The 21,386-nt window shown below is 40.3% G+C and overlaps 1 protein-coding gene across 9 annotated transcripts in view; it reads left to right on the top strand.

The window, feature by feature from the left end:
• aak1a (AP2 associated kinase 1a) overlaps window positions 1–21,386 on the top strand; it is a 51,741-nt gene that overhangs the window by 21,022 nt on the left and 9,333 nt on the right. For 2 of the 9 annotated variants that reach the window (XM_052563627.1, XM_052563635.1), the window contains exons 8-18: window positions 507–610; window positions 2,933–3,012; window positions 3,141–3,298; window positions 4,683–4,852; window positions 6,477–6,670; window positions 7,893–8,071; window positions 8,201–8,287; window positions 16,890–16,991; window positions 17,397–17,465; window positions 19,469–19,624; window positions 20,228–20,344. In XM_052563627.1, the coding sequence (XP_052419587.1) occupies window positions 507–610; window positions 2,933–3,012; window positions 3,141–3,298; window positions 4,683–4,852; window positions 6,477–6,670; window positions 7,893–8,071; window positions 8,201–8,287; window positions 16,890–16,991; window positions 17,397–17,465; window positions 19,469–19,624; window positions 20,228–20,344 (1,416 nt within the window). The remainder of the gene's footprint in view (window positions 1–506; window positions 611–2,932; window positions 3,013–3,140; window positions 3,299–4,682; window positions 4,853–6,476; window positions 6,671–7,892; window positions 8,072–8,200; window positions 8,288–16,889; window positions 16,992–17,396; window positions 17,466–19,468; window positions 19,625–20,227; window positions 20,345–21,386) is intronic. The other 7 variants (XM_052563628.1, XM_052563629.1, XM_052563630.1 and 4 more) reach the window with 7 other exon arrangements.

Here is a 21,386-nt window from a genome sequence, read left to right as displayed (position 1 = left end):
AGTGTATATATGTGTGTGTGTGTGTATATGTTTCAGATAAGTGCTGTTTTGGGCAGTATTTATCCAAGCAGTGGATTTGCAGCAGTTTCCCAAAAATATTTAATTAACGTAACTAAATGATATGTGATGGATCATGTGACCCTTAAGACTGGTGTAATGACTGCTAAAAATGATTGTAAATGTATTTAAAATATATGAAATTAAAGAAGGCTGTTTCAAACTGTAATAATATTTCACAATATTGCAGTTCACACTATAAATATTGAACTCCGAATATTAAATGTATTGAATGGTAGTTTATTACATTTATAGGGTATTATGAGCAAGGAATGATTGGCAATGGGCCAGTGCCTCTCTCTCTCTTCTCTCTCTCTCTCTCTCTGTATATATATATATATATTCATTATCTGGTACAATCAAAAAAAGAATTATTATTTATTTTTTCAATATTTAGCAAAACACTGTACACTTTTGTGTTTTGATTTGTTTAATTTTTCCCGTCTCAGGTTACATGCTGGAGCCAGACCCTGACATAAGGCCAGATATCTACCAGGTGTCATATTTCGCCTTTAAACTGGCACGGAAAGATTGCCCAGTACAGAATATCCACGTAAGACCTGCTCATTCATACTCTCTACATCTCTCTCTCTGTTTCCTGTGCTATAACTACACAAGCTTCCTTGAGCACTTGCCCTGATCTACTCTCCTGTCATCCTGTCACACTCTACAGGGTTTTTGTTCGTATTCCAACACATACTTCTTAATCTATGTTTAATTCATGTCTATTCCTTTCAGTAGATATCGTAAGTGTTTGCACGTAACCACACAGGAAGTGGATTGTGGCTGGTGGCTGCCAGCTGGCACACATCCAGTAGCCCCTCCCACTCTGAGCAGTATTATTGATAGCATAAAGGAAGCATTGAGTCATGATCAAAGACACATTAACAATGACACCCGCTAATGTCCTTTAGAGTTCAATACAGGAATGGCCTCTGTAAAAACTTTCAGTGTTTCTTTGACTGATTCTCCTGACGTAGGGATGTTTGGCTCAGACTGCGTCTACAAATAAATATCATAGCTAATGACATGTTTCGTTACACAGTTAAATGCATATCTTTTGTTGTTGATGATGTCATCTTCAGTTATTTTTATACATCCATGGAAATGAAATTACGCGCTTAAGAATGATGATTTCATAGGATGTGACATTAGCACAAATGTGGTATGAAACCATCTCAACTTGCTCAACTTTACATAAAAAAAATAAAAAAATAAAATAAAACAAACTTTTGAAGTCCACCAGAAATAAAAAAATGACATATCTGTTTTCTTCGTGTTAGTGGTCTACATGCACAATAAATTGGTGTGTGTTATTTTAGTAGTATTTGTTTACTTTTTCAGTATTTATTATTTGTTATTGATTCACTTTCATTGTTATATTTTTTGTTTTCATTTTAGTTTAAATGTTGTTAGGTGCTTATCTTATTATCTTTTTACTTTATTTGCAATTCTAGCAATTTTAAACATTTTATTTTCAGTTCATTTTATTTATTTACAGTTTTTTTTTTATTTCACCATAATTTCAATTAGCTAAAATTATTTCTGTAATTTTCAAACATTTATTTCAGCTAGTTGCCAACATGATATTTGTAATTTGTATATGAATTTAAGTGCAAGTAGTTTTCTAAAGTTTATATTTAATTGCATTCCAGCTTTATTTTAATTAGCTAAACGATTTGTTTGTGTGTGTGTGTGTGTGTGTGTTGAATTTCTTGTTTCACTGGAATGAATTGCAGATGTTTCATGTTGACTAAAGACAAACAAATACAAAATATAACCAGTGTTGGGTGTAACTAATAAGTAATTAGTTACTGTAATTTTAAATAGTTTCCTGTAAAACGTACAATAAGAGATTACTATTTTTATTTTTATTTTTTTCAGTCACTTATGTAATTGAACTTAATACTGTGTATAGACTGTAGAACATTTATATACAATATAATACAGTGTATTTAAAATTAAATATTTAAAGTCTAACCTTAAAATGCATGCTTTTTATGTAAACTTATCACTTTATAGACTTTGAGTTAATAAGATTATTAGTAACACAAGTGTTCAATTCTCACTATTAACTAGTTGATATTCAACATGAATATTATTCAACATGAATTTGTTTTATTATTATTACTTAAAAGCACATATTAATGTCTTATTCTGAAGACTGAATTCTAAATCCTTACTGCTACCCATTTCTTAAATCTTAATTGTCAGCAACTACTTTATTAAATATTAATAATCAGTAATTGGGAGTATTGAGGCAAAAGTATAGTTAGATCATAGTGAGAATTGGACCCTAATCTAAAGTGTTAACAGAATAACTTATGTAGTTATGTATTATTTATTTAAAAAAGAATTAAAAGAACCATTTCATGTCTATCCTTGTATCATTCATTAACTTTTTGATGTTGATATAGGATTTAGAAAGTAATAAGTAATTAAATACTTCTTGGAGAGAGTAATTTGTAAAGTAATCTAATGACACTGTTGAAGATGTAATTAGTAACTAGCTATCAATTCATTTTTTAGAGTAACTTACCCAACACTAAATGTCATAATTTAATTGTAACATTAAGTCCAAGTCAGATGAAAAGAGTTCACCCACAGTTCACTCAAATAAAACACGGTTTATTCGACAAAAGATAATAATCCAAATAACAAGCAAACAGTGAGCAAAGCATGAACAATACCGGACAAGGAACTGAAGGCCTTAAATACACTGATGCAAATGAACTAAATGAGAGCCAAACAAGTTAATTAAACAGGCAGAGAAAGTAGGAAAAGATGCAAGACAAGGAAGACCGAACCCAAACACAATTAAAACAGATCACAAGTATAACAATAAACCGTAATAATATTCCACTTATTCCATTAGAATTCACCCATTCCAGCAAAACTCCCAGATCCAATCAGAGCCAGTGAAGCCGTGGCCAAGAAGAGCCAAAACAAAGCCAGGTGAGACCATTTGAGACTATTGAAGTCACGTTATGTTTCATTATATACTTTTTCTTCAGGTTTAGGATGCATGTCGTGTTTCATATAGTGGTAGTTTTGATTCGACTTGAACTTTTGTTGTCATTCAGGCTCACTGATCCAATCCCTGCGACGGAGACCTCCATAGCACCACGGCAGCGTCCCAAGGCTGGCCAGGCTCAACCAATCGCAGGCATCCTGCCCATCCAACCAGCTCTCACCCCTCGTAAAAGACCCAGTGCACCCGTGGGACCCGGCCAGCCAATCAGTGAGTGTTCATCATTCACCGTCATCCAAAATCAGTCCTCATATGTGTGGCTTCAGTCTTTGAGGCTCACTCTCTTTTGAGTCACTGACGACTCTTCACACGTCTTCGGCTGACACACACACACACACACACACACACCTCTAGTATTCCCACTGGTTCAATCAGTTCGCCATTACAGAGAGCTTTTAAAACCTCAGCTATTGAGCCCCTGACACACTCAATCCTACCACGAAGCTGAAGTCAGTGCTAATTAAAGCCCTACATCATTGATAATGAATATCCCGGTGTATTGTTATTCTCGTGTAATGTTTTAGAACCCGATTATCTGGGCCAGGATAATAACACTGTCTTAATTTAGGATGACAAGTTTGTAAGTGGCTTTGGATAAAAGCATCTACCAAATGAAAATGTTTAGTAATTTACCACTATAAATGTAAATACTATACTAAAGTGTTACCTTTTTGTTATATATCAATGCGAAGCTGGATTTTGGACCGGTTTGATTTTTGTGGGTGTGGCTTTCTAGCACGGTTCTAAATGTTAACATGTAAACCCTAACCACAATTTCATTTTTATTTCTTTCAAGAAATTAATACTTTTATAAATCAAGGATTTCACTTGACCAAAAATTACAATAAATATATTTATAATGCTCCAAAAAAATAATAATTTGAAACAAAAGCTGTTCTTTTTCCATTCAGTGGATCAGTTTCTACAAAAATATTAAGCAGCACAACAGTTTTCAACATTGATAATAATAAATGTTCATTTTTAATTAGAAGAAAATATTTGCCATCACATGAATAAATTACATTTTAAAATGTATTCAAATAATTTTTTTTTATAATATTTCACAGTCTTAGTTTTTGCTGTATTTCTGATGCATAACCAAAATGTATATTCATTTATATTCAAAATATGAACTCATTGATTAAATTACTGTGCAGAATTACTGAAAATGCAGAATAATATCTAGTAGGAAAATAACAGAATAAGCTGACTTGCTATGCATATAGGCATATTCTAATAGCTGTGGACCAGGGATGTTTGACATATACTGAAAAGATTTAGCTGGAAAACAAAACATTAAGGGACATTATGAATATTGAGATTTTTCACTGAATTTGACTCTGTATTTATCATTCATGGAGCCTTGAATATGACATATATAGTTAATTACGCCCCTCGTTAAAGTGAAATCGTGACCATGATTTACCTTAATTCAAGCAAACTATTTTTTTAATTGTGGCCATGTCATGTGGCTATGTAGACGTTGGACTAGTTTCACGACTCTTCCTTTTCTCATGATTTGCAAGTATGAGAGTGGGGATTTTAGTGGCCTTTCTTTTTCATGTTTTTATTCTGTTTTTCTATTGGTTCACAGGTGTTAACAGTGCTCCTCAGCCTGTTTCCCAATCACAGGTTCCTGTCGCACAGCAACAAGCCACGCCCACTCCAATACAGGCCACGCCCTCTCCACCCCAGACCACACCCCAACATGCACAGCTTTTTGTGCAGCAGCAAAACGCAGCCTTCTTTACTGCTCAACACCAGGTAACTGCTACATGAACCATTCTGGAAATACTTTTAAAATACTTTAAATAAATAATATAATTTAGAGTAAACATGAAATAAGATTTGACCTTATTTACTTTCTTAATACAGTAGTTCTCCTTAATCCACTGCAAACTCAGATTTCAAGTCTGATTCTTACACTGATCACTCACTTTTCATGATCCAATCAAATCCAGATAGAGAAATACTCTACTTTAGTTGAATATGTCACACTATGGAAATAAAATGGCTTGTGAATTATTTTTCAAGTAAATTTTTTCAGCATGGGTTTCATTATTGTGATGTCAGTTGTTGCACCTAACTCCTATTTTAGCAGCAGCACTCAACGCAGACCTCCGTCTTACCTGGACAAACGGTTGCATCATCCTCCACCCCTGTGTCTAAACCTAAGAACAGGGCACCCCCTCCACCCATACACCACCCTCAAACCAACCGCCTCACAATATTGTCAGAAACCACACCGACAAAAACCAACGTGACGGCCCCAGCCCCGACTACAGAGTGTCCACATAGTAATAGTATAGATAGTGATATCACTGAGACCGTGTCTGCACAACCTAAAACCAAAGCTATGGCACCTCCACCCCCCACATCACACACCTCCACCCTTCCTCCACCTAAAACCACCCCGGCACCATCCGCTGACTCTGAAGTGGACCCAGAGCAGACGGTAACCCTCCCAACCTCTGTGGCTGCTCTGTTAGAGTGATTTTCCTTGCTTCCTTAAGCCTTGATCCTCCCCTTGGTGGCTTGTCTTGCATGGGATAGTTTACTCACAAATTAAATTAAATAAGTAAATGATGATTACCCAACTTGTGCAGTTTTTGCAAGTTGTTTCTAAGAATTTACATTGTTATGAAATCAGTAGGTGTTGACCGTTACTGTATATTATGCCTGCAGCTGCAGAGACAGGTGTCATGTACAACACAAGTGGAGGTGTTCGAACTAAAAGCCATATTTAATTTCACATGGATGAAAATGAGGCTGTGGATCTATATAGACATGAAGGACCAGCAATGTTCAAAATGCACAGCTTGAAAACTTTTTAATGGAGGTTTTGATTACTGAAAGTTTTTTGGAAAGATGTTTTGTCATCTGAACAATTCGCATGTTGTTTAATAACAGTATTCATTCCTCATTGTCATTCCTGTCAAAAAGTTAAAAAGTTGCTACTGCTACTGGTCATGACACATCTCTAAAAACCTCATGTTGTTCAGCAAGGAGGTCTAGAATCACTTCCATTGTAATTAGACAAGAACCCAGGAAAATATGTGAAAAGAAGATTTTATGGATTTGGAGTGACATGAGGGCGAATAAATTAAAGTTTCTAACGGATAAGATTTTTTCTATAAAAATGAGTAGAAATGACTTGATTCATCTGACAACAGACATTTCACCTTTCAATATTTTCTAATTTCACAGATCCGCTTTTTAAGTCATTTAGATATCAGATTTGTCTTTTGTGTACATCTGAAGCTCTCTTTCTTCACCTTTCAAAGACCACCCTCTTTTCTACAGAATGTCTCTTTTGGTATCCTCTAAGAAATATCCTTCAGTTTTCACAGTGTGTAATGTTGTCTCTATACCTTTCTTTGTGTAAAAGTCTGTTGGCGGCAGTCGTGGGGTGCATAAAGTCGGCTCCTTGACTCCACCCTCTTCTCCCAAGACCGCCCCAAAAGGAGGCCACAGGCGAATCCTGAGCGATGTCACACACAGCACCATATTTGGAGTTCCTGTGAGCAAGTCCACTCAACTGCTTCAAGCTGCTGCTGCAGAGGCCAGCCTCAACAAGTCCAAGTAAATCAAAGAAATACATAATCATTTATAGTTTAGTTTTAACCATTGTCCAGCATTGAGTAAAGATGAAAATAAAGATTGTATTGAGGTAAGATTGGTATTACATCTAGCTAACTGAGTAGCAAAGTTGGCAACATTAGGACTATTTAAATGTCACATCATGCAAAACATGTATTTGTCTTGGTGTTGCTATATGTATAAATTGGATATGTTCAGAATAACATTGTGCTAAATGCAGTGTGCTCATTTTAAACCTTCATTTTCAGTATGAGTAGGTCTAGCCACAGTTTTTAACATCTGGATCTTATATTCTGAATAGGTCTCAGGTGGTCTAGCTGGCATGCCAAAACCCCTTCTAAGACCAGCCATCTTCTCAGACATGCCAAGCTGGCAGTCAACTAAAACTAGAAAACGATCTGAGGCTGCTTTAAGCTGTTTGTTTGTTCATTCTTTCAGCAGTTTCTTAATTATTTTTGGTTCGCTAAAGGTTTGAAGGCTTGACACACCAAGCCGACATTAAATAACTTAGTCGACAAAGTGTTATCACAGCTGTGTTATCATAAAATTTGCACATTGGAACACATTGCAAAGACTAGCCAACAGCCAAAAAGCATGAACGTTTTGCACCTGCATGAGAAATGAATGTGACTCTCCAAACCAGCAGGTGGCAGTAGTTTATATTCTGCATTCAAAATGGGAAACTGAAACAAGGACTGGGTGGGTGGGAGCTTGCTTAGCATTTGGAGTGTGATTCTTAATCTGTTGGTCTTCACTTTGTACATTCCAAACAGCCATGTCTTCATGAAAATATGGAATGGTGAGATCAACTAAAGGTGTAAAATTAGAAGAACCTTCTTCGTTTTTTTTGTTTTTTTTTTGTATTGTTTGCTTGCTTCCATCACTATAGTTTTTTCTTCTTATGCACTGGCTCACAAAGCTGAACTGCCAGTCTTAGTGATCTCTCTTACTCTCCACCCAATGGCCATTCAACATTCTCAATCGGCCAAAAAGTCTCCAATCGATGCTTTTCACACTGGGAAAACGGATCAGAAAGACACTCAACGATGGCCTGAGATTTATGCAAAAATCGTATTGAAAATGCAAATAGTTTATATTTCATAGATGATAACTCGACACCACTAGCATGCAACATACTGAGGTCATGCAAGAACACTGAGGTGGAACTTTTTGAAACATTGCTATTTTCCTCTCTCTGCTGTAGGTCAGCTAGCACCACTCCTTCTGGTTCTCCGTGTTCATCACAGCAGAGTGTTTATCAGTCAGGGGAGGCTTCTGGCCCCTCTGCTGGAGCCACAGCATCCTGGAACCCCTTCGGCGATGACAATTTCTCTAAACTCACAGCGGAAGAGTTGCTCAACAAGGATTTCGCCAAACTGGATGGTAAAACCAACGTTTTATATGAAATCAAGTTTTCAAAGTTATTTTTAGCACAGTATTTCTTTTAGTTGCCCAAACAACCATCTACAGAGAGACTACAGATACACTGTGGGTGTGTGTGTACCTTTGCAGTTAAGACAGCCGAGAGATCCTGCCCTGAAAATCTGATTTCTGGGCTGCAGTCTGTGTCTTCAAATAAAGGCTTTCTCCAAGGAAGAGGTACAGTCTATTTATCTCTCTATCTGTCTCTTTCTATGTCTCTCCCAATGCTTGCTGGGAATCTGGTAATGCTTAAGACACAACCGCAATGCAAAATTTGATTGTTTGACTTTAATGTTGAAAACTTGTACTGCACCTGGAACAGTTTCAACCAATGGGTGCTGGTGGATTTTCAGAGAGAGGCATAGTCCTTCACATTTTACTGCACACTCTGTAATGGAAGGCCAGTTTTTCCACAATCCACATAATTCCCAATGGATCACGTCCCACCCTGTATTTTATCTTGAATATCCTGTTTCACCCAGAAACATACCAGAAGTAAAATGGGTTGTGAATGTTGATTCATGACTTTGAAACACTCTGGCTTTTTCAGTGACTTTAAAAAGCGGTTAATGTACTTGACCTCCTCGAGCCTACCAGAAATAAAGTAACTTGTGCATCTCACCTGCTGGCAGCCTTACAATAAGCCTTTCCATTTCCTTTTTATAGAGATAAAGTCAGATAGGGTACTCTACCTCTACCTGTTTCTTGGAAACACTGGTGTCAGTAATCAGATGCAGTTAAAGGGTAAACATTGATCAAGACTGTTTGTTAAGTGATTGAGACCTTTTATAGTTTCTCTTCCCAGTAATTTGTCAATTCTTCTCTCGATGAGGCTTTTTCAGTATACTCATAAAGGTTATTCAAAAGGTTATTCAATCGATGCCATAGAAGAACCATTTTTGGTTCCACAAAGAACCGTTCCTCTCTTTCTTACCTTATTTATAATTTGAAGAACATTATTTCGCCACATAGAACCTCTTGAAAGGTTCTTCAGATGTTAAAGGTTCTTTATGGAAGCATTTAGACAAAACGGTTCTTCTATGGCATCATGAAGCGCCTTTATTTTTTAAAAATGTATTGCTCAAAACTAAGGTTAGGGATTTAGACAAACGTTGGGGAGTAACTCATCCTTTAGCGCCAGTTATGCTACTGACATTAATGATACATGAAAGGTTATGACTTGTAGAGAAGAGCTGTGCTATTTCAAAATTAAAATCTCCTAGATTTATATAGAAGGAAGAACCTGAGCCATATTCAGAGTGTGTACTGCTCCTGAAGAGCCTCCTTTCTGCAGAAGTTAGCTCCAACACACCTGTCTGGAAGTTTCTAGTGGTCCTGAAAACCTTGGTGAGCTGGTTGAAGTGTGTTTAGCTAAAGCTGGAGCTAAATTCTGCTGGATTGTGGCGCTGAAGGGACAGAATTTGGACACCTTTGTTATTTGGGGCTGGGTTCTTTTGACATGGGTCAGTAAGCAATTGTCTAGCAACCTCTCAGGGATAGTTCACCCAAAGATAAATTCTGTCATTGTTCTTACTAGGGCTGCTCCCTAATAGTCAACTAATTATTAGTTAACCAGAAGAAGATTGGTCAACCTAAATAATATTAGCCGCAAAACAAAATAAACAGGCAAAGTCATGCAGTCCGTGTCTTACAGTACATCGGGCAGGACATCCAAACGTTCACCTATTAAATATGGCTTATCATCTGATATATGTAAGTATTAGCATCTTTACATGGCTGCTCAATCTATTGTTAACCTAGAGAAATGTTCGCTGTTCAAGTGTCTGAACAATAGCTCACTGCATGACAGATGGATGTGCCGGTGCACTCACTTGCACTTAAAATACTAATTTTTGGTCATTCAGATAAGAGTAATACATCTTTCAAATCTGCAAAGACTCTACATTTATTTGTGTGCATTCACAATAACGTGTTTTTGTAAAATAATGAAAGCAAACAGGATGTGCTTTCTGCCGTCTCGGTCTGTGAACTTGAGCATCAAACTCTGTGTAGCCTATATCTTTGCCTTAAAAACATAAAAAAAATATCTATAGAGAGTTAAATGTCTACTTTTAAATAAAACAATTAAAATGGAAAACAAATTCTCAGATTATGCAATCCAAATGAAACATGCATACAGACATTGAATGATATAACCTATGACGGACATCTAGTGACACTTTCGTCAACTAATAAAAATGAGACCGATGTTGGGGGGCTTGATTTGAGAAGTTATAAATTCAGAATGAATCTACTGCGTGGTTTGGAGGTTAGATATGTAGTTGCATAGTTTCATAAGCTAACATACACTTGCTGCATGACTCCGAAAACATTCAAAACATTCAATATGTGGGATTGAGAAGAAGAGCAGACATGTATAAATTTGAACGGAGAATTACTCGCAATTATGTCCGTTTTGACGACTATTCACATAAACACAATAATTTTTGCCTTAAGTGAAAGTAAACAGTAGGGAGAAATTGTTTATTAGAAGTGGTTTTATTTAATTTTAACACAGACGCGTCTCACTGCAGTTAAATTGGTGTCTATCATGATAAAACCTTAATATCTAACCTATATTATGATTTTGGAAATTTTAGAGAAATGTTTAATGAATGTATTACTGTTACTAAACCCATTAGATTTCAGCCAACTAAAATTACTGTAGATTTAGTTGATTAAAATTGGACTAAAACTAAAAACAAATCAGAAGACTAAAATATGATTAAAACTAAATGGCATTTTATACAAAAGACTAACCCTAACCAAATCAAAATTTGCTGTCAAAATTAACACCACCACAAATAAATGTATTTTTAATGAAACCTGAGAGATTTTTGTGCCTACACTCAAAATTTATTTAAACAAATGTAAAGAAAAGGAAAAAAAAACCTTTGTAAAACATCCATATGTGGCATGTGTCGATGTGTCACCATGGTTTTGTTTGCGTTTTCATGCGGGTGCATTGAGGGGAAAAAACACTGAGTCTTCAGACTTTGACTCAAAAAAGAATTTCAGAATTCAGCTCAAAATTGTATAAAAACTGTACTGTGAATGCCCGAGATAAAAGAGATGCATGCATGGTGATTCTCAGCCGAAAGCGAGAGAGTGGATTAGCGTTTGGAGGTCTTGCGTAAGGTAATCCTTTCTGAATCTGATGACACACCAGATCATGCTGGGTAAATTTAAGGCACAGGTAAACCTTTTGAGAACCATGGGATGCATGTGTACTCTAGCTCCATGGTGATCTATGACACACACTTTCCTGAAATCATTAGGAGCCATATCTAGGGACCAATTGAGACCAGTAAGCAATCATCTTGTAACACTTTAGCAACCATCCATGACACCCTAGAAACTGTATAATAATACGGTAAAAACTACTCAGGATACCTGAGAAACTGAGTAGCTATGCCCTGGCAACCTTTCACAATACTCTAGTTGCATCTGTTTATTCAGAAGCAGTAGAACTTTAAAACTTGAAGAGCTTTCTTGACTTCATTCATTTTTAAAGGTTGATGGTTCATTTTCTGCCTATAGTGAAAGGGGGAAAGCGAGTGTTTTGCTGTTCTGTGACCTGAGTACTCCCTCCTCTCCCCATACCCTTCATCCCAAAGTCCTCTTTTCTATCACAGACTGTGAGTAATACTCCAGCACTGTAACAAGTCCAAATCTAAACTGATCCGCATGCTTCTGATTTAATGAAACCGTGACAGTTGCATCATTCGGACTGTTTGCCAGTTTAACTAATAGCCTGTCTGCTAGCTCAAGTTATAACCCTGAACCTGTGAAATAAAGATTGGCTAACACAAATGATAGGTTTGTTTCAAACTGCAGTGTGCTACATGTGTGGTCTTCAGAATTCAAGTGTAAGTGTTCTGTTGTTACTGCACGCTCTTGCAAATGTGGAAAGTTATTTGGCTCTTCCAGATATACAAAATGATCATACTAGCAATATATACAGTACATAAATCATACTGAAGAGTGCAAGAAGTATGGTGATATGCCATTCCTCATCTTCTTTCTTAACTGCCTCCGCTCCTCTTCTCTTTACTGCCTCCGCTCCTCTTCTCTTAACTGCCTCCGCTCCTCTTCTGCCTCCGCTCCTCTTCTCTTTACTGACTCCGCTCCTCTTCTCTTTACTGCCTCCGCTCCTCTTCTCTTTACTGCCTCCGCTCCTCTTCTCTTTACTGCCTCCGCTCCTCTTCTCTTTACTGCCTCCGCTCCTCTTCTCTTTACTGCCTCCGCTCCTCTTCTCTTTACTGCCTCCGCTCCTCTTCTCTTTACTGCCTCCGCTCCTCTTCTCTTAACTGCCTCCGCTCCTCTTCTCTTAACTGCCTCCGCTCCTCTTCTCTTTACTGCCTCCGCTCCTCTTCTCTTTACTGCCTCCGCTCCTCTTCTCTTTACTGCCTCCGCTCCTCTTCTCTTAACTGCCTCCGCTCCTCTTCTCTTAACTGCCTCCGCTCCTCTTCTCTTAACTGCCTCCGCTCCTCTTCTCTTTACTGCCTCCGCTCCTCTTCTCTTTACTGCCTCCGCTCCTCTTCTCTTAACTGCCTCCGCTCCTCTTCTCTTAACTGCCTCCGCTCCTCTTCTCTTTACTGCCTCCGCTCCTCTTCTCTTAACTGCCTCCGCTCCTCTTCTCTTTACTGACTCCGATCCTCTTCTCTTTACTGCCTCCGCTCCTCTTCTCTTAACTGCCTCCGCTCCTCTTCTCTTTACTGCCTCCGCTCCTCTTCTCTTTACTGCCTCCGCTCCTCTTCTCTTAACTGCCTCCGCTCCTCTTCTCTTTACTGTCTCCGCTCCTCTTCTCTTAACTGCCTCCGCTCCTCTTCTCTTAACTGCCTCCGCTCCTCTTCTCTTAACTGCCTCCGCTCCTCTTCTCTTTACTGCCTCCGCTCCTCTTCTCTTAACTGCCTCCGCTCCTCTTCTCTTTACTGCCTCCGCTCCTCTTCTCTTTACTGCCTCCGCTCCTCTTCTCTTAACTGTCTCCGCTCCTCTTCTCTTAACTGCCTCCGCTCCTCTTCTCTTAACTGCCTCCGCTCCTCTTCTCTTTACTGCCTCCGCTCCTCTTCTCTTAACTGCCTCCGCTCCTCTTCTCTTTACTGCCTCCGCTCCTCTTCTCTTTACTGCCTCCGCTCCTCTTCTCTTAACTGCCTCCGCTCCTCTTCTCTTAACTGCCTCCGCTCCTCTTCTCTTTACTGCCTCCGCTCCTCTTCTCTTAACTGCCTCCGCTCCTCTTCTCTTTACTGACTCCGATCCTCTTCTCTTTACTGCCTCCGCTCCTCTTCTCTTAACTGCCTCCGCTCCTCTTCTCTTTACTGCCTCCGCTCCTCTTCTCTTTACTGCCTCCGCTCCTCTTCTCTTTACTGCCTCCGCTCCTCTCCTCTTCTCTTTACTGCCTCCGCTCCTCTTCTCTTTACTGCCTCCGCTCCTCTTCTCTTTACTGCCTCCGCTCCTCTTCTCTTAACTGCCTCCGCTCCTCTTCTCTTAACTGCCTCCGCTCCTCTTCTCTTTACTGCCTCCGCTCCTCTTCTCTTTACTGCCTCCGCTCCTCTTCTCTTAACTGCCTCCGCTCCTCTTCTCTTTACTGCCTCCGCTCCTCTTCTCTTAACTGCCTCCGCTCCTCTTCTCTTTACTGCCTCCGCTCCTCTTCTCTTAACTGCCTCCGTTCCTCTTCTCTTAACTGCCTCCGCTCCTCTTCTCTTTACTGCCTCCGCTCCTCTTCTCTTAACTGCCTCCGCTCCTCTTCTCTTTACTGCCTCCGCTCCTCTTCTCTTTACTGCCTCCGCTCCTCTTCTCTTTACTGACTCCGCTCCTCTTCTCTTTACTGACTCCGCTCCTCTTCTCTTTACTGCCTCCGCTCCTCTTCTCTTTACTGCCTCCGCTCCTCTTCTCTTTACTGCCTCCGCTCCTCTTCTCTTTACTGTCTCCGCTCCTCTTCTCTTTACTGTCTCCGCTCCTCTTCTCTTTACGGTCTCCGCTCCTCTTCTCTTTACTGCCTCCGCTCCTCTTCTCTTTACTGCCTCCGCTCCTCTTCTCTTTACTGCCTCCGCTCCTCTTCTCTTTACTGCCTCCGCTCCTCTTCTCTTTACTGCCTCCGCTCCTCTTCTCTTTACTGTCTCCGCTCCTCTTCTCTTTACTGCCTCCGCTCCTCTTCTCTTTACTGCCTCCGCTCCTCTTCTCTTAACTGCCTCCGCTCCTCTTCTCTTTACTGTCTCCGCTCCTCTTCTCTTAACTGCCTCCGCTCCTCTTCTCTTTACTGCCTCCGCTCCTCTTCTCTTTACTGCCTCCGCTCCTCTTCTCTTAACTGCCTCCGCTCCTCTTCTCTTAACTGTCTCCGCTCCTCTTCTCTTAACTGCCTCCGCTCCTCTTCTCTTAACTGCCTCCGCTCCTCTTCTCTTTACTGCCTCCGCTCCTCTTCTCTTAACTGCCTCCGCTCCTCTTCTCTTTACTGCCTCCGCTCCTCTTCTCTTTACTGCCTCCGCTCCTCTTCTCTTAACTGCCTCCGCTCCTCTTCTCTTAACTGCCTCCGCTCCTCTTCTCTTTACTGCCTCCGCTCCTCTTCTCTTAACTGCCTCCGCTCCTCTTCTCTTTACTGACTCCGATCCTCTTCTCTTTACTGCCTCCGCTCCTCTTCTCTTAACTGCCTCCGCTCCTCTTCTCTTTACTGCCTCCGCTCCTCTTCTCTTTACTGCCTCCGCTCCTCTTCTCTTTACTGCCTCCGCTCCTCTTCTCTTTACTGCCTCCGCTCCTCTTCTCTTTACTGCCTCCGCTCCTCTTCTCTTTACTGCCTCCGCTCCTCTTCTCTTAACTGCCTCCGCTCCTCTTCTCTTAACTGCCTCCGCTCCTCTTCTCTTTACTGCCTCCGCTCCTCTTCTCTTTACTGCCTCCGCTCCTCTTCTCTTAACTGCCTCCGCTCCTCTTCTCTTTACTGCCTCCGCTCCTCTTCTCTTAACTGCCTCCGCTCCTCTTCTCTTAACTGCCTCCGCTCCTCTTCTCTTTACTGCCTCCGCTCCTCTTCTCTTAACTGCCTCCGCTCCTCTTCTCTTTACTGCCTCCGCTCCTCTTCTCTTAACTGCCTCCGCTCCTCTTCTCTTTACTGCCTCCGCTCCTCTTCTCTTTACTGCCTCCGCTCCTCTTCTCTTTACTGCCTCCGCTCCTCTTCTCTTTACTGCCTCCGCTCCTCTTCTCTTTACTGCCTCCGCTCCTCTTCTCTTAACTGCCTCCGCTCCTCTTCTCTTAACTGCCTCCGCTCCTCTTCTCTTAACTGCCTCCGCTCCTCTTCTCTTTACTGCCTCCGCTCCTCTTCTCTTTACTGCCTCCGCTCCTCTTCTCTTTACTGCCTCCGCTCCTCTTCTCTTTACTGCCTCCGCTCCTCTTCTCTTTACTGCCTCCGCTCCTCTTCTCTTTACTGCCTCCGCTCCTCTTCTCTTTACTGCCTCCGCTCCTCTTCTCTTTACTGCCTCCGCTCCTCTTCTCTTTACTGCCTCCGCTCCTCTTCTCTTTACTGCCTCCGCTCCTCTTCTCTTTACTGTCTCCGCTCCTCTTCTCTTTACTGTCTCCGCTCCTCTACTCTTAACTGCCTCCGCTCCTCTTCTCTTAACTGCCTCCGCTCCTCTTCTCTTAACTGCCTCCGCTCCTCTTCTCTTTACTGCCTCCGCTCCTCTTCTCTTAACTGCCTCCGCTCCTCTTCTCTTAACTGCCTCCGCTCCTCTACTCTTAACTGCCTCCGCTCCTCTTCTCTTTACTGTCTCCGCTCCTCTTCTCTTTACTGTCTCCGCTCCTCTTCTCTTTACTGCCTCCGCTCCTCTCCTTTATCATTTCTCGTGTTTCCCTCCTCTCCTCTCTCCTCACTGTCTCCCCTCCTTACGGTCTCTTTGCGTCTTCTTGTGTCTCTACTCCTCTCTTTATTGTCTCCCGTTCTCATTCTGCTCTCTTCTTCTGTCTTTTCTACTTCTTTTCATGGTATCCTTTCCTCTGTCTCCTCTCCTCACTGTCTGTCATCTCCTGTTTTCTTCACCATGTCATTACAGTTTCATTCCTGTCTCTTCATTGTCTCCTTTACTCTCCTCATTGTCTCCTCTCCTCTCCTCCTTACTCTCTATTTACTTCTCATTTACTCTACTCACTGTCTCTTCTCCTCTCCTTCTCACTGTCTATTTTCTTATTGTCTCCTTTGCTGTCCTCACTGTTTTCTATCCTCCTTACCATTTTATTTTTCTCACGGTCTCCTTTACTCTCTCCACTGTCTACTCTCCTCTCCTCTCCTCCTCACTATTTTCTTCTTATTGTCTCCTTTACTCTCATCACTGTCTCCTCTCCTCTTCTCTACTGTCCTCTCTTCCTTACTGTCTGTTTTCGAATTCATATGAGCTTTATTGCCATGACTTGCACAGTATTTCCAAAGCTTTGTCCATTACATGAATAAGAAATAAACCATTATATAATACATAACCTAAACACGAATAGTTTGTCTTTCTTCTTCTCACTGTCTCCTCTCCTCTCCTCCTCACTGTTTATTCTCTTCTCCTCACTGTCTCCCTTACTCTCCTCACTATCTCATCTCCCTTAACTTTTCCTCACTGATTCTTTACTTATCCTCTCTTCTCCTCTCCCCACTGTTCCCTCCTCACCATCTATTCTCTTCTCCTCCCTGTGTTCTGTCCTGTCCTCACTTTCTCCTCTGCCTTATAATTTTCTTGCTCTTTCCTTTCCTCCTTACTGTATGTTCTTTCTTTTCTCTTTCCTTCTCACTGTCTCCTGTTCTCTCATGGAGTAGAGAAGTTGATTGAGGGTTTGAAGTCTCCAGAGCCCTCTTCCTCCCTGATTCTCCCTGACCTTCTCTTGAATGACCCCTTCAGCCCTGCAGACTGTATTCATGGTAACCAGCCGCTTGTCTTTTTAGTGTTGTTGTTTTTATTTTTGGCTATGACCCCCCAACTGATAAATAGCGTCATTGGCCTTCATTGGTCTCCGTTGGTCTTTTAATGTTGATTGTTTTCTCAGTTCAGCTCAGAGTAACACCTGGAACTCCTGGACGTCCCTAATCATCCCTTTTAATGCCTACTCCTTCTTGTCTGTCCTGTACTTACAACCTCACAGCGGTCTCATCTCTCCACCTGTAGAGTTGTTGTAAACGGGCTTCATCTGTATATATAAAAGATCAGGTTTAGAGAGTGCTACTTCATGCATGGTGTGAATTGATGTCACAGTGGTCATTTCTCTCACCTGTACCTTTGCTGCACAAAGCATCATATTTGCCCATTGTCTTTTTATATTTCTGCAGCTGAGATGGATTCTCTGATCCCTGGTCTGGATCCACTACAGACTGATCCTGGGTCAGCTGCACTACTAGGTCAGCAGTTCTGTAAATGTGATTCTATTCTTTATCATACAGCGGCTCGCTGAAGCACTGAATCTGCTGACATTAGGCTGGGAAAATCTGCAAGGTGGTCTGGATGACATAATTGCTTCTAGTTATGAACCTCTATAGTAGTAAAATAAGTAGGCGGCATAACTGTTAGAATGTTTCCTGTACATGGTTATGGTTTTAAACAAATCCTATACTCCAAGTATTGCATTTCAGTGCAGACCACTACTGAAGCAGAGTGAGTTGTCGCATGGTGCTTGATAGATCACAGGTTAGTGATCACTGAATAAGGCATATCATTTTATTGAGATTGCTTTGGCCTATTTCCTGCCTTTTCATCAGTAATTAGATTTACTAAGCTTTCTAGGTGCCAGGATACAGCAAGTCCTTTATGCCCCATAGTGTTCTTAAAAAAGAGAATCAATAACAGCAGAAAGTCTGTCCACTGATGAAAACAAGCTGATCGGTTCTGATCAATTAGCACATGATCTTACCTAGCAGTGATATAACTTGTCATCGCTTGTTGATGAGAACATGTGGAGGGGTTTGGTTAAATGATGAGTACTTGATTATGTTGGCAGCAAAAAGATTTAACCAATGGCACATTATTGCTCACACTAGGGTGATGACCTACAGAATATTTCTTTAAAAGCCACAAAGTGCTGAGTCATCTTTCCTGAAATTGATGCATGCATTCCAAGTTGGACTGTTATTTTGTCTGATTATTTTATCAGTAGAGCCACCTGGGGACCAAACAGCCAACTACATCCCAGTGTGTATATATTGTGGGCCAGTTGGCTTTACTTGGTAGTTATTTGTTTCGTTTGCATGCATAAATAGATATTTTCACTGATATCATCCTGGCCCCCAAAAATGATTTTGAAACTTGGTAGCATTTATTTAGTAGCCATTATTTTTGGCTGGAATATACAGTAGTTATTTTTACTGAATAATGCATTTGGTAAAAGATGGATGAATAAATAAGGCTGTACACATGTGATATGGACTAGTGTCTGTCAATATGAAACCATACAATGACTGCTATTTATGCAGACATGAAGTCTGCATGTTCTGCGTGTGTCAGAGTGAACGAGTGTTATGGTTTTGTCTACTACATAGACACAAGTACTGTATGAGAACATTTGGTTAAAACTATCATCACATACACACGCAAGGGTCTTTATATATGCATATATAATATTAAAATGTAATTATAGTACAGTTTATAATACAGTTAATAAAACATTGTTTTTAAGGAATATCACACAATTTTATGTCAATGTTTTAATGTAAACTGTAAACCTCTGTTTTTCAACACTTTGTGTAAAAAATGTAAAGTGTTCAATCATAAAACACTGAATCCAGACAAAAATGCAACAGATAACATAACTTCTAGAGAAAAAAATAAAATAAAATCATAGGGCACTAAAATTATTGAATTGGTAAAGTTTGCGAATGCAATTTAAAAACCCTTTTTGATTATTCAAATTTATTAATGCAGAATTTGGGGTAATAAAACAATTTGGGGAAAAAAAATAAAACAGATTTCAGATGAATTGCTCTAAACACATTAACATTTCATGAGTTTGTGCAGTGTCTTTTTACTAAACTGTTGCTCCACTATGACAGTAGCTGACTTGAAAGAGAGTGCTGACCAAAAAATGAAGACTACAGCAAATATTTTTGTCTATTTGGCACATTCAGAACACAACTTCATGTAAAATCACGCTTTCGGAGAGTATTGTGGGCTTTTTTCACTTCTACTGCAGAGCTTCTCTCTTAGTTCTCACTGTCACTTTCTCCTCATCCTTTCTCTTCATATTCCCTTTGCATTGCCCTTTATCTGTCTTTATCTGTCGCATCTGAACTTTGTGGATGTCCTTTTGTTCAGCACTCTCTCTATTCTCAATAATCTATTTCTCTTGTAACTCATCTTTCTGTTCTCTGTCATTAATATCTGCACTTCACAATTGCCCTGTGTCCTCCAGAACCTTTGGTTGGACAGGATTCTCTTTTGGACGGGCCGCTTCTCTCCCACCCCTCCTCTGGGGGTCTAATACTGGCCTCATCCCCCTCATCTCTCTCTAAACCATCTATGGACCAGTTTACTATTACTGCTTTGAGCACTGGGCAGTTCCACCAGGGTAAGAAACATATGCACACTCACCTCATTGCATGTGGTTTATGTAACACGTCATAATTTAAGTGAGATTTCTTTTTGTATATTTGGCTTATTCGCTCGTCTGGAGATAACATTAATAGCTATGCAAGGTTTATTTTACACATTGCGTCAAAACACATTGTGTTTTGTGTCATTGAGGCATTTACTCCAGCTCTGATATAGGACAACTGCATATCATGGTGCTAAAAACTCATGGGTGATTTCAACCAACGAGATTTCATAATGGGTTTCAAAACACAGCAGCAGAAATGGAAACCAGTTTTAATCAGCCTGTGAAATAGAAAACAGTTTTATTCAAGAAAAGGTTTTAGATTTTGAGCAAATAAATGAAATTTGCCAACATGCTGAGCCAAATTGATGGTTTATGCTCTCGGAATAGGTCTTGAAGCACTCCATGTTTCTGAAAGTCTTGACGCTCATTTAGAACGTTACTTAAGTTACCCACCTGCTCTTGCTTATTTATATTCATCACTTAATTTTCCCTCTTTCTCATACTTTCATCCTAATCTCTTTGTCTTTTGTTTTCTCTCTGCCTGTCTGCTGTGGCATTAACCTCTTCCTGCAGCCTCTGATTCGGTTCACCAGGCTCTCTCAGGCTTCCAGTCCTCTGAGACTGGGGACCAAAGCTCAAGTAACCACTTTGACCCAATTCCAGTGCTTCTCTCCAACAGCTCCAGCCAAGGTAAGGGAGTTCAGAAAACAGCAAAAGTTTCTGGAAGAGAGCACATGCATCTAATTTCCCCACTGGTGTCTTTGACATTATTAAACCTGGATTTGAGTAGTGAAACAGATTAGGAAACACTTGTTTTGCAACACAAACTGATTTCACTCTGTCTTATAAATAACATGTCTGGATCATATTTTAGATGTTTAATTAGACACTCTGATTGGTTTCTTGAACGTTACGCCCATTACTTATTAAGAGAATAGGGACAACCCATTCCAAAAATGTGCTCTGGCGCACACATTGTTTTTCTGTCGTTATAATAGCAAAAGAGGATTTGGACACGCCCTGAGTTCACCTGCGCCGTGTGCTTTACACTTTGTGTTTAGATTGTTAAAATAGGGCCCTAAATCAGCCAAGATGCATTCAAGTGATCAAAATTGGCAGTGAGAAAATATATGTATACATATTTTATTTTATGTTAAATACACTGAAAAAAAAATTATAAACCCAGCAACACTTTTGTTTTTGCTCCCATTTTTCATGAGCTGACCTCAAAGATCTAAGACTTTTTCTGTGTACACAAAAGGCCTATTTCTCTCAAATATTGTTCAAATCTGTCTAAATCTGTGTTGATGAGCACTTCTCCTTTGCTGAGATAATCCATCCATCTCACAGAAGTGACATATGAAGATGCTGATAAGACAGCATGATTATTGCACAGGTGTGTCTTAGGCTGGCCAAAATAAAAGGCCACTCTAAAATGTGCAGTTTTATCACACAGCACAATGCCACAGATGTCGCAAGTTTTGAGGGAGCGTGCAATTGGCATGCTGACTGCAGGAATGTCCACCAGAGCTGTTGCCCATAAATTGACTGTTAATTTCTCTACCATAAGCCGTCTCCAAAGGCATTTCAGAGAGTTTGGCAGTACATCCAACCAGCCTTACCACCGCAGACCACGTGTAACCACACCGGCCCAGGACCTCCACATCCAGCATCTTCATCTCCAAGATCTTCTGAGACCAGCCACACGGACAGCTGCTGCAACAATCGGTTT

This window comes from Carassius gibelio, chromosome B8 (assembly GCF_023724105.1).
Source record: "Carassius gibelio isolate Cgi1373 ecotype wild population from Czech Republic chromosome B8, carGib1.2-hapl.c, whole genome shotgun sequence".
Taxonomy (NCBI): domain Eukaryota; kingdom Metazoa; phylum Chordata; class Actinopteri; order Cypriniformes; family Cyprinidae; genus Carassius; species Carassius gibelio.
The sequence above is the reverse complement of the archived record's forward strand: the minus strand, read 5'-3'. Positions and strand labels throughout refer to the sequence as shown.